The sequence below is a fragment of the Homarus americanus genome, unplaced genomic scaffold, assembly GCF_018991925.1.
Source record: "Homarus americanus isolate GMGI-L3 unplaced genomic scaffold, GMGI_Hamer_2.0 scaffold52512, whole genome shotgun sequence".
Taxonomy (NCBI): domain Eukaryota; kingdom Metazoa; phylum Arthropoda; class Malacostraca; order Decapoda; family Nephropidae; genus Homarus; species Homarus americanus.
The window spans coordinates 4,029,989-4,042,538 of record NW_024735442.1 but is presented as its reverse complement, the minus strand read 5'-3'; the positions used below and the strand labels follow the sequence as shown (position 1 = coordinate 4,042,538).

General features: G+C 37.4%; 1 protein-coding gene across 1 annotated transcript; it reads left to right on the top strand.

The window, feature by feature from the left end:
• The first annotated feature begins 230 nt into the window (after positions 1–230).
• Positions 231–758, top strand: LOC121870891. Its single transcript, XM_042372864.1, has one exon. The coding sequence runs from the start codon at positions 231–233 to the stop codon at positions 756–758; it is 528 nt and encodes a 175-aa protein (XP_042228798.1).
• Positions 759–12,550: the final 11,792 nt, after the last annotated feature.

The window sequence follows — 12,550 nt, the reverse complement described above, 5'->3', positions numbered from 1 at the left end:
TCTCGCAAAAATAGGATCATATGTTGTGAAGGCTGTCCTGGGAAGCGAGATGTCAAAACGCTTGGTTTGCTGGCAAGTGGTGACATTTGGCAACTGAGAACACGTCACGGCTTGTAGTCAGTGCGCCTCTGGTAACTGTGAGGGGAAGATTTATTGTGCTGGTTCCCGTGCCATGTGGCCATGTTTTGTCTAGTTTAAGGTGCATTAACACGACATAGTGGCCATCAGAGATGTCCAGGAGGGTTATTACAAGAGACGATATTGCAGCAGTGATTGCATTGTACAAAGCAATCCATGTACTGAGAGAAATTTCTGCTCAGACTGGTGTGGCATTACGAGTTGTTAAAAATCTTGCCAAACGTTTCCGTGACCTTGGAGAGGACGAGTTACCAGCTCCATTACCTAAGTTTGGTAGGCCTAAATTATGGTCTCCACGGACACTTCAGGTTATTTCTCGACAAGTTGGGTCCAATCCCTCACTCACAGCACATGAAGTGAGAGAGAGAAACCCCTGTCTTTTGAGTCACGTCTCGTTACGTTGTGTTCAACAAGTCCTGCACGATGACCTGGGATTTAAGAGCTTTCGTGCCCGCCGTAAACCTCTTTTGACAAAAAAGCAGAAGGAAAATAGAGTGAAATTTTGCAAGAAATATGAAGTGTGGGATTTAGAGACATGGAAAAGTGTATTGTGGTCCAACGAGGCTACGTTTTCTGTAACTGGGAGTAGTGGTGGGAGGGTGTACCGCCCGCCCCACTGAGACGCACACCTCCCACAGTATACTGTAAAGACTGTTAAGCACCCTGCCTCGCTTATGGTTTGGGCTTCCTTTACGTATTATGGTGTTGGTGAACTAGTAATCCTCCCTAAGAACCAGATGATGAATCAGTACAACTATCGTGAACTGCTCAGTGATTTCTTACCTGAATCATTTGATAAAGCTAAGGCAAGCCTTTTCATGCAGGACGGTGCCCCATGCCACACTGCTAAAAGTGTCATACAGTGGCTCAAAGACTGTGAGGTACCTTTCTTTAATAACTGGCCTGGCAGTAGCCCGGATCTTAACCCAATAGAAAATTTGTGGTCCATTGTTAAACGTCGTCTACGCGCCGCTGACACATCATCAATCCCGAAACTAGAGGCAGCCATCAATGATACCTGGGCTAACTTGCCACCTGACCTCTTGCAACACCTTGCTGACAGTGTTCCTCGAAGGCTAAAAGACTGTCTGAAGTGCAGAGGAAACACTACAAAGTATTAATTGAAGTGGTAAGTGTTACTTGACTTTATTTATATAACATAATCGTAAATATCAATATTTTTTCAGCACACAATCTCACATTCCGCGCAGACTGTATGTGTATATATACATATATATATATATATATATATATATATATATATATATATATATATATATATATATATATATATATATATATATATATATATATATATATATATATATATATATATACATACATATACATATACATATACATATATATATATATATATATATATATATATATATATATATATATATATATGCAGTCAACCCTCACTTTAATGTAACCCGGGGTGCAGCGGGAAGAAAGCCGCTTAAAGTGAATAACATAACATATGGGATTAAATGAAATAGAGACCAGCTGACCCCCAAACTCCACTTTTTCCAACACAATACCTATGTTCTAGCAAAAATAACATCTTAATTTTATGATGGTACATGCACACAATTAATACTTAAGAGAAATAGAGAAATACAGTCGCCAAGTTAATGTCCATTCAAATAATGGACTCAACTCCCTCCCCCTCTTCTCACACTACACTCCCTGGCTCTTCCCTCTCTGAGAAATTTTTGGGGGAAAACCAGGTATAGTAATAAATAATACCTCAAACTAAAGTTAGGATACTATAATTGACATTGCTGGATTCCTTGTAAGACCAGGAATATTTTGAATACAAATGTCTTATATTTTGCACAAAAGATAACATATTTACTCAGAGTAAACATTATATCTAAAATTTGTATGTCTAATGCAAAATCTATGATGTTTATATTCAAAATGATCATCAAATTGTAAGAATTCCAGCAATGTAAATTATATTCTGGCCGGGTAATTTGTATGAATTTTATGAGCTAAAACAAATATCTTCAGTTAATAAAAAAAAAAATATTCTTCATGACACTATCTGTCAATCAAAGTACCCCACCTTGCCTCCCCCCCCTCTTCCAACCGGGCCAGATGGTCGGTCCGTCCCAACCCACCCCTCCACCCCCTACCAATCCTCCCTTCAAGAGAAAGGTTGGGTGAAAAAACTAGATTTTAACATTTAGTATTAAATAATACTTCAGATTAAAGTTAGGATAATATAATTGACATTGCTGGATTCCTTGTAAAACCAGGATTATTTTGAATATAAATGTCATATATTTTGCACAAAAGATAACATATTTGCTCAGAGTAAACATTATATCTAAAATTTGTATGTCTAATGCAAAATATATGATGTTTATATTCAAAATGATCATCAAATTGTAAGAATTCCAGCAATGTAAATTATATTCTGGCCGGGTAATTTGTATGAATTTTATGAGCTAAAACAAATATCTTCAGTTAATAATAAAAAAAAAAAAATATTCTTCACACCCTGGTGCCAGGTGGTCGGTCGCCAGTCCCTCCCTCCCTCCCACCCCCCACCAACCCTCCCAAGGAGATGAATGTGTGGGAATATCAGACTGTTTACCTTTTTAGTAATAAATAATGAATCAGACTAAAGTTAGGATAATATAATTGACATTGCTGGATTCCTTGTAAGACCAGGAATATTTTGAATATAAATGTCATATATTTTGCACAAAAGATAACATCTATGATGTTTATATTCAAAATGATCATCAAATTGTAAAAATTCCAGCAATGTAAATTATATTCTGGCCGGATAATTTGTATGAATTTTATGAGCTAAATAAAAAAATTATACTTCACCTGTGTAAAGGGGTACACCCACCACGGAATGTGAGCATCCTGGGTTCTGGCAGGGCACCCTGTAAACGTAGAAACGCGGAATGTGGGACCACGTAAAGTGAGGGTTGACTGTATATATATATATATATATATATATATATATATATATATGTATGTATGTATGTATGTATGTATGTATCATGTACAGCTGGCATGTGTAGCGTGGCGTAGCTGTGGCCCATGTGTAACGTAGCTGTGGCCGTAGCGTAGCGTGGCGTAATGTGTGGCGTAGCCCGTAGCATGTATGTATGGCATGTATATATATATATGTATAGCAACAACAACAACAACAACTATATATATATAACCTTATATATATACTATACTACCCTATACTACATAACTCCAACATATATATATATATATATATATATATATATATATATATATATATATACTCTTACTCTTAAATCACTACTGTAATGTGATACAGGTGATTAATTTTATCTCTTGTGCAAAATATATGACGTTTATATGCAAATTATTCGCTGTCTTGCAAGGATTCCAGCAATGCAAATTATATTCTCCTAACTTTAGTCTGAGATATTATATAAGATAAACACTGTAAGCCTACAGGAAACCCCCAAACCTTTGTCTGAGGCAGGTGCAGAGGGTAGGGAGGGAGGGAGCAAGCAAACGAGCGTGGGAAAAAGGGGGGGAGCGGGTGGTGGATGGTGAGGGGTACAATGACAGTTAGTGCGTCTGGGGAAGTATTACATTTTTTTTTCTTTTTCTCATAAAATTCCATAGATATGACCGGGGAGAATATAATTTACATTGCTGGTATTCTTATAAGATAGTGATTAAGTTGAATATAAACAAGCTATAATTTGCATTAGACATACAAATTTTAGATCTAATTTAAGAATTTTATTAGAGAGAGCAAAAATGTTACCTTTTGTGCAAAATATATGACGTTTACATTCAAATTATTCGCTGTCTTGCAAGGATTCCAGCAATGCAAATTATATTCTCCTAACTTTAGTCTGAGATATTATATAAGATTAAAGCTTATTGTATAACCTGAAAACTTTGCTGGGAGGAGGGGGGGGGTTGGGAGGGAGGGAGGGAGGGGTGACAGTGACATGTTTGACAGTTAGCACCAAGGTCTGGTGAAATATTAATTTGTTTATTTATGTCCTTTAGATTGAGTATTTGTTTTTTGCTTATACAATTTCATAGAAGTGACCCGGGTGAATATAATTTACATTGCTGTAATTCTTGTAAGATTGTGATTAATTTGAATGTAATCATGCCATAGTTTGCACTAGACAAAAATTTTAGTAATCATTTTGTACATTATTCTGATTACATGTACAGTTCAGCTTTATCCTTAGGACAGTGTGTGCATGTAAATGATTTTCAATAAATGAATAAAGTTACATATATCGAGCCAAAAATAATAGTTTAAAATTTTTTTTATAGTGCAAACTATGGTCATGTTTACATTCAAATTAATCACTATCTTATAAGAATTCCAGCAATGCAAATTAAATTCACTCCGGTCGCTTCTATTTATAAGCAAAAAACAAAAACTAAATCTAAAGGACATAAATTAACAATTAAATACTTCACACCACAAGCACCAAATGTCAAACATGTCACTGTCACCCCTCCCCCTCCCTCCCCCACCTTCCAAGAAAGGTTTGGTGGTTTTCAGAAAGCTTTAAGTTTTAATCATATATAATATCTCAGACTAAAGTTAGGAGAATATAATTTGCATTGCTGCATCCTTGCAAGACAGCAAATAATTTGGGTGTAAATGTCATATATTTTGCACAAAAGATAACATTTTTGCTCTCTCTAATAAAATTCTTAAATTAGATCTAAAATTTGTATGTCTAATGCAAATTATAGCTTGTTTATATTCAAATTAATCACTATCTTATAAGAATTTCAGCAATGTAAATTATATTCTGGCTGGTTATATATATATATATATATATATATATATATATATATATATATATATATATATATATATATATATATATATATATATATATATATATATATATATATACACAATTTTATGAGCAAGAACATAAATAAATAAATTAAATATTTCACCAGACCTTCCCCTTAACTGTCAAAGTACAACTCAACTCCTCCCCCCCCACCCCCCCCTCTTCCCACGCTCGCTCCCTCCCTCGCTCCCTCTCTCCCTCGCTCCCTTTCTCCCTCCCTACCCGCCCACCTTTTCGAGAAACGTTTGGTGGTTTTCACTAGGCTTACAGTTTTAATCATATTTAATATCTCGGACTAAAGTTAGGAGAATATAATTTTCATTGCTGGATTCCTTGTAAGACAGCGAATAATATGAATATACACGTCATATATTTTGCACAAGAGATAAAATTAATCGCCTGTGATTTAAGAGTTCTGGTGTATATGTACGATATATATAGTGATTTAAGGGCGATTTAGGGGAATTTTAGGAGTGTTTCTGACTTTATGCATTTTTGGCTTTACTTTGTATATACTTTTCTGTGAGCTGGAACCAATTACCCAATATCCCATTGAAACAATGGTTTCGGTTAACGAAATTTTCGGTTAACGAGCGACCCTCTGGAACGAATTGAGCTCGTTAACTGAGGGACCACTGTATACAGTAGTACATATACATTATGTTTACAGAATGAACAATATTGTACAGTGGTGTTTGCGCAAATAACTACAGCTCACCCCACAAGGGGTCACAGCCCAAAGTCGACGAATGAGCAAGTCCATAAAACTGTGAGGACAAACTTTCGGAGTGAGAGTTGTGAACTCTTGGAACATCCTGCCAGACTGCATTTTGACGGCACAGAGTGTGAGCTCTTTCAAGACCAGACCTGACCAGTTCTGTAGCAGGTTCAGATATATTCAGGAACCGGTGCATGCCCAGTACTTGCTAACAGTGCATAACAGAGATGTGAACAATAGCCCAAGCAGCTAACGAGCCGATCAATGGCAAAGAGGATAAAAGGAGGGGGGGGGATTTTTACTTGTGTACAAATATATTCCCTTTATGTGTTTGCCTTTAGGACAATTATTTTTTTACCTGTATTGTATATATAATAAATAATAATGGGAAAATACTCTCACAAATAATCAGAAAAAATTTATTAAAATTGTGATAGTCTACCCCCAAGTCCGTGTTTTATTTATTAAAGCACGGACTTGAGGGCTTACTGTCACATTTTTAATAAATTTGTTTCTCATTGTATATATGTATTTTATTGTATATACAGGCATCCTCCGCGTTACGGAACCCCGGGTTGCGGAATTTGTAAATTATGACCAATAATTTCGCGATACGACCCATAAATCCGCCCTTCATGAAATTGGGGTAAATTTTAACAATTAAAAAAAAATGCACTAAATAAAATTAAAAATTTTTGTTAAAATTATAATTTGTTTAGTGTGGATTTCTTGGTGTTTGCTACCGCCAAGCGTGGCGTCGCCACACGGAGTCAGTCCATTGTTTACATCCAGTGTGCGCGCATGTTTCTCGCCCCAGCAGTTGGATTTAACTTTTACAAACATACAGTAAGTACAGTACTGTACAGTGCATTACCCTTATTCAAGATGATTGGAAAGAGGCCATCAAATGGAAGTGACCGCACTAGTGCAAAAAGGAGCCGCAAAGGCATTACATTGGATATTAAACTTGATGTTTTAAGAAGGTATATCATAAATTATTTTATGTACTGTATTGTATGTGTTTTTAAATTTTTATTTTCATTCATAAATGTGCTTGAATTACTTTTTTGGGGCTGAAAAAAATTCCTTAGGAACGCATCTCCAGTTTTATAATGGGAGTCAATCGGAAAATAGGTTTCGCATTACGGAATTTCACGATACGTCAATTTCCAGGGACGCAACCCTTCCGTAATGCGGGGATGTCTGAATGTGTGTGTGTGTGTGTGTAGACACCCACACACACATATTTACAATACAGGTAAAGAAAATTGCTGTCTCTAGAACGAATGGGTCCCTGTCCCAGCCGCAAAAATCCTGGTAACTTTAAAACTACCCACAGACATTCTTGGGTATATCCAGAGTGTCATCCGGGAATAATAGAGGACTGCGAAATAAAAATCCGCGAATTTGGAGGGCCCTCCTGTATTAAGTTATGATTAATACACTACCTTGTACAATATTATTTACAAAGTGCTCAAGACAGATCCTGTGGCAAACTTCAACCTTCTTGAGCATTGATGACAATGGTGCTGGAGAGATGGTGAGCGCTGACAGTGTTATTAGAAAGAGCGGCTCAGTGGGGCCGATCAGCTGTTACCACTCTGTAAACAAGAGACTTAATATATACTACGGCACAATAGCTCATCTGGGATTGTGTGGGGGATATTTTGGAGAAATTAATTATTTATCAATAGTATTTTATTAACCTGGCACCAAAATGAACCTAAATAATATGGGAATTATGGGTGAATTGCATGCAGTTATAAAGGGGTCATGGGCTGCCAAGTGGGAGGTGGTGAGTTGTCCTCCCTCCCTCCCTCCCTCTCTCCTGCTACACATCACGTATCATTTAATTAATTTTTTTAAGAAAAAAGCAACAACAATAACAACAACATACGAATTAAGCTGAAATCTGAATTATAATGACCCGAGTTAACGAGGGTACAGTGTACTGTAATATCAACACCAAAGCGACCATATATAAGCTGTCTTGTGAGACCTTAGCCTTCTGAATGCTTGGCAGGTTACAGTGTGGTGTTTTGAGATTGGTCTGTGGTCCGTTTAGGTTATTTTTCTTAAAAAATAACCTTTGGCGGGTGCTGGTGAATGTGGCTTTGGCGGGTGCTGGTGAATGTATATGTAATTTTGTAATGAGGAGAGTGTGGTGATTGGTCATCTGGGCGTGGTTTCACTTTAACAGTAGGTATCATGAGGATTACATCAACAGAAAAAATGACAGGGGCTGTCATGAACTTCAGAGATGCTTTCCAATTGGTGAGGAAAATAGAACCAGTTTCTTGATATACATTTGCAGATTCCCCTGTTACCTTAAAGGTAACATGTTTGTAAAGGTTTCCTTTCTTTATGTTTGGCATTTCTATATCCACTAATTTTTTATTTTTTTTATTATACCCTATATTATGAAAAAGATCCATCACTTGTCTCTAGTCTGCTTTATGGACTTGATGTTTATTGGCAGTTTGGTTCATCTGCCCTTGAAGGGTGGCCTATTTTCTATGATTGGAAGGCTATGATGAGAGGTGCCTCCTGTTTTGTATCTTTGAATTGGTTTACCTTCTCATGCCTCATTATGTTATAAATAGGTCTAGGTAGAGGATTTAGCGGAGACCAGCCTTGATCCCTTCTCACCTAAGAAATGGCTGGAAGAGGGATCAGACACTGGAGTGCATTAGCTTTAGTTGGATGGGTTTTCTCTCCCATTTCAGGAGGTTTTGGGACCCATAATTTTTTAGTCCATAAATTAAGTTCTCAAGGCTTGTGATGAAGTTTGACTAAGTTTCGAGTCACTGGTCCAGAACATTTTTGTGAGTTTGGTGCCTGATCCATGTGCTCCACATTCATTTTATTTTCTCCACAATCATATTTTAGGAATATGCAGTCTTTTGGCACCCTCTTTGATTTTCTCTGCACTATTACAAATAATCCATAAAGTAAATTCACTAACTCCAAGAGCATGCTTAATATCAGTTATTCATTCATCTCTCTCATAATCTTTGAGCACATCTTCCTTAACCCATTAAACATTCAACAGTTCTGTTACATGTTGTCCTGTCAGGTCCATTTTTTTTTCTCGGTTAAATAGTGTAATTTGTTGTCAAAAGAACAAAAAATTGCATAATTATGCACCCTGGGTATTTAAACTTCATGATACACATCAATATGTGTGTGCGAGTCTCAGGGAATTCCCCAAGACCTCTCAGGCAAGTGTGCCAAATTGGAAAGTAAAATGTTTTTATCTCTTTTGCATTCATAAATATTTCATTTCTTTCCTCTCATTACTCACAAACTTATGGAAAAATATGTAATAAATAAAAAATTATAAGGTTTTACTAATTTATTTTGCCATGACAAATGTTTTTAAATGGAATAACAAGGACAACATGACAGCAACAGTGGGTCTCATCTGTCCGGCCACTCACACTGAACGTAAACAACACTACATTTTTGTTTTAGTTTGGTAGACTGGATTTTATGTTGTTGTTTTCTACCTGCTTACATAAATTTATTTGTATTGATTTACATGACTTCTCAAGAAAATATAACCAAAATTAATTACAGTGGGGTATGCTATAACGAATCTAATTGGTTCTAGAACCTTGTTCGGTATAGCATTCGTTCGTTATAGGATTAATCCGTTCCAGGCCCCCAAATACAACCACTTAACACTGAAAAATATAATATTAAATTGTAAAAATTGGAAAAAAAGTGCATAAATATGCATCTAAACCCTTGAAATAAAGAATATCATTAGTACTTGTAATACAGAAACAAAAAATTAGTAAAAAAAAAAAAAATTATAATGTTCGTTGTAGGAGTTATGTTCGTTATAGCATTATCAATTTTATAGGTAAAACCGTTCGTTATAGGAATATTCGTAGTAGGATCCGTTCGTTATAGCATACCCTACTGTATGTAAACACTTGATAAAAAATAACATGATAGTAGCAACACCTCAGCCCCAACACGTGTCACCACACTCTACCTTATGTTACATGAGCAGTACTATGTAATGTTCTTTTTAAGTTAGATATGAAAGAAATATGTTTCAATGCAAAGACACTTGAATAAAAGTTATTGGGACCTCTAAGTTATGTAGTGTGGCCTGTTACTGTGTCTATGTCAAAGAGACAGTGAACAAGGGAGGAATAAATATGAGATAAAGCAGAGAGGTCAGGCACAATTCACTTGTAGGCAAGGTGAGAAGAGAATGTCAGGCTGTGATGTGGCTGCTGTGGCAGACCTACACTCAGCTCTGTTCCTCACACCTCCACCCCACCCCCCACCTACCCAGGTGCCTGGGACAGTTGTCATTAGTCCCTTTTTCACGCTACCTCATGTCACTAAACAATACGATTTTATTTGTAAGTTGGATATTTAATGAATATGTAGTGTGGTATGATAAAGTGTCAGTTTCAAGGACAAAGTGAATGAGGAAGAGAGAAATATTGGGTAAGGCAGGAAGGCCAGCCCCTCCCTCCAAGCAACCCATCGGAGCACCAGGGATAGTTGGGACAGGTGCCATTAGCCCATTTTTACTTATTTGGGCTGTCAGATGTCACTAGCGTGTAATATACATTAAATTATAACATTCCATTACTATAGACTGGATCCATGCACTGAGGACTGCAAAGTGGAAATTTGCATATCCATGCTGTGTATATGCGCACTTCTCATATGGCACTTGCAATGCCACACCACAGAGCTGCCAGCTTAATGAGGATATTTGTCAATGTTTGTGTTATTCCAAATATTAGCCCACATAAATTTTTATAAAAAGGTGTAAATGCACCATGGGCGTCATTCTAAAGGCGTAAAAAATTCACGCATAAATCAAGAGGAGCTTGTACCATTATTTCAAAATACCTTTTAATAAATTATAAGTCACCTTGAATCTGAACAACTACTTCCTGGAGCAATAGGACTCAAGGTGTTTGGAATTGAGCAAATTGACATTTGTGATGAGCTGATGTCTACAGCCTCAAATTGGTCATTGTCAAATGTTTTCTATATCCTATGATAATTAAATGTAGCTGTACAACATCATTTTATAATACAGTATAAGTGTTTTAAGAATGAAAACATGCTGCAAAAATACTGAGAGGGAAGTGTTTACTTCACTTACTTCAGGCCTCAACTGTCACTACTCTCAACAACCAACACATATGCCTGTCAGTCACGGAACATGTTATATCATTCAGTAAGACTTGGAGACAAATGGTAAATTAGGAATTAGTCTAAAAGTTGTAAGTTTATCATTAGCAACTGTTTGTTTATTTTTAACAACAATAATTAACCCTTTTGCTCTGGGCAACATAAGACCTGCTGGACTTCCTATGCAGGTAATTTCAGCTAAAAATAAAAATAAATAATAAAAAATTAATGAATACGAATAAATCCTGTCAAAAACCTGGTATTTCAAGTGCAAAATTAGTGTGGTCTCTGGAAGTGTACTGTTGTGACTGGCGCCATTGTCTGTGTCACTGTAATAATAATAATAATAATAATAATTAATGGTTTATTGAAAGAGCTTGGCAGCCAGAAGGCTGAAAATATACAGTTACATATTTGGGGAATGGGTTTCGAATTACAAATAATATACAAATAACACAAGGGATATAAATAAGATATATAATAACTAGAAGGGGAAAAGCTCAAAATACAGGGCATTTCAACATAGTGACAGTGCAAGAAGTAGTATTTACTGGGAGTGAATACACTGGCTTATTACAAGTTATTGATAATTTTTACAATGGTTGGGACTGGGCTGTTCTTATAGCGATCAGTTTGTGCACGTATGGGCTGGATGTGGTTGTGGTGTCGAACAGCAATTCTCGGGCTAGGGATCTCAGGTGGTAGTAGGAGCCGGTGTCGAGGATGGTGCAGAAGCTTCTTACCAAATTTGCAGATGAGGTCGTGGTGATGGTCAGTGAGAGTCGAAAGGGTCAGTGTGTTGAGCGCTTCTTGATACGAGGAGTAGGAAGGGGAGAGAATAATCTTGCATGCCCTCTTTTGCACTTTTTCTAGGTGTTTACGTTGTGTGGCATTTAGGGAGGAAGACCAGGTAGGGGAGGCATAGGTGAGCTTGGGAAGTGTGAATGTTGAGTAAACACTATGGAGCTCGGGTGCAGGAACTCCGAGGGACTTGAGTCGGCGGAGGAGGTGGAGACGGAAACTGGAGGATTTGACAACTTCACTGACGTGTGGTTTCCAATTTAGTTTGTTGTCTATGGTGACGCCGAGGAGCTTCGTGGAATCTACAACCTGGAGTGTGTTCGGACCTAAAGTAATGGAAGGAGGTGGGACAATGTCGGAGGAGAGGTTGATGTGCATAACCATGGTCTTGGTATGGTTGATGGTGACATGGTTGTTGGTGGCCCAGTTTTGGAGACTGTTCAATAAATCCTGAAGGGCGGTATAGTCGGGAGCAGAATTGTTGACGCTGATCCCAATGGTGGAGTCGTCGACATATTTCCAGCGAGCAGGGGTTTCTCTTAGGGCATCATTGATGAGCATAAGGAAGCAGAGTGGTCCCATCTTGGTGCCTTGGGGGACGCCACAGGTGAGTGACTGAAAGGTGGAGACAGCCCCTCGGAAGCGTACAGCTTGGCGTCGGTCACTGAGGAAGTCTGTAAGCCATGGTATAAGACTTCTCCGAAGCTCGAGGTCAATAGCTTTGTTGATGATTATATTGTGGTCGACTAGGTCGAATGCTTTAGTGAAATCAATGAAGGCGACAGCTACAGACGTTTTTCGTTTCTCGAGATGGCGGTATATGTAATCGAGAAAGCTGACAAGACAGTGAGTGGTGGAGGAAGTT

Excerpts from the sequence above, each read along its gene's own strand:
- LOC121870891 (XM_042372864.1), top strand. The coding sequence starts at position 231 with ATGTCCAGGAGGGTTATTACAAGAGACGATATTGCAGCAGTGATTGCA.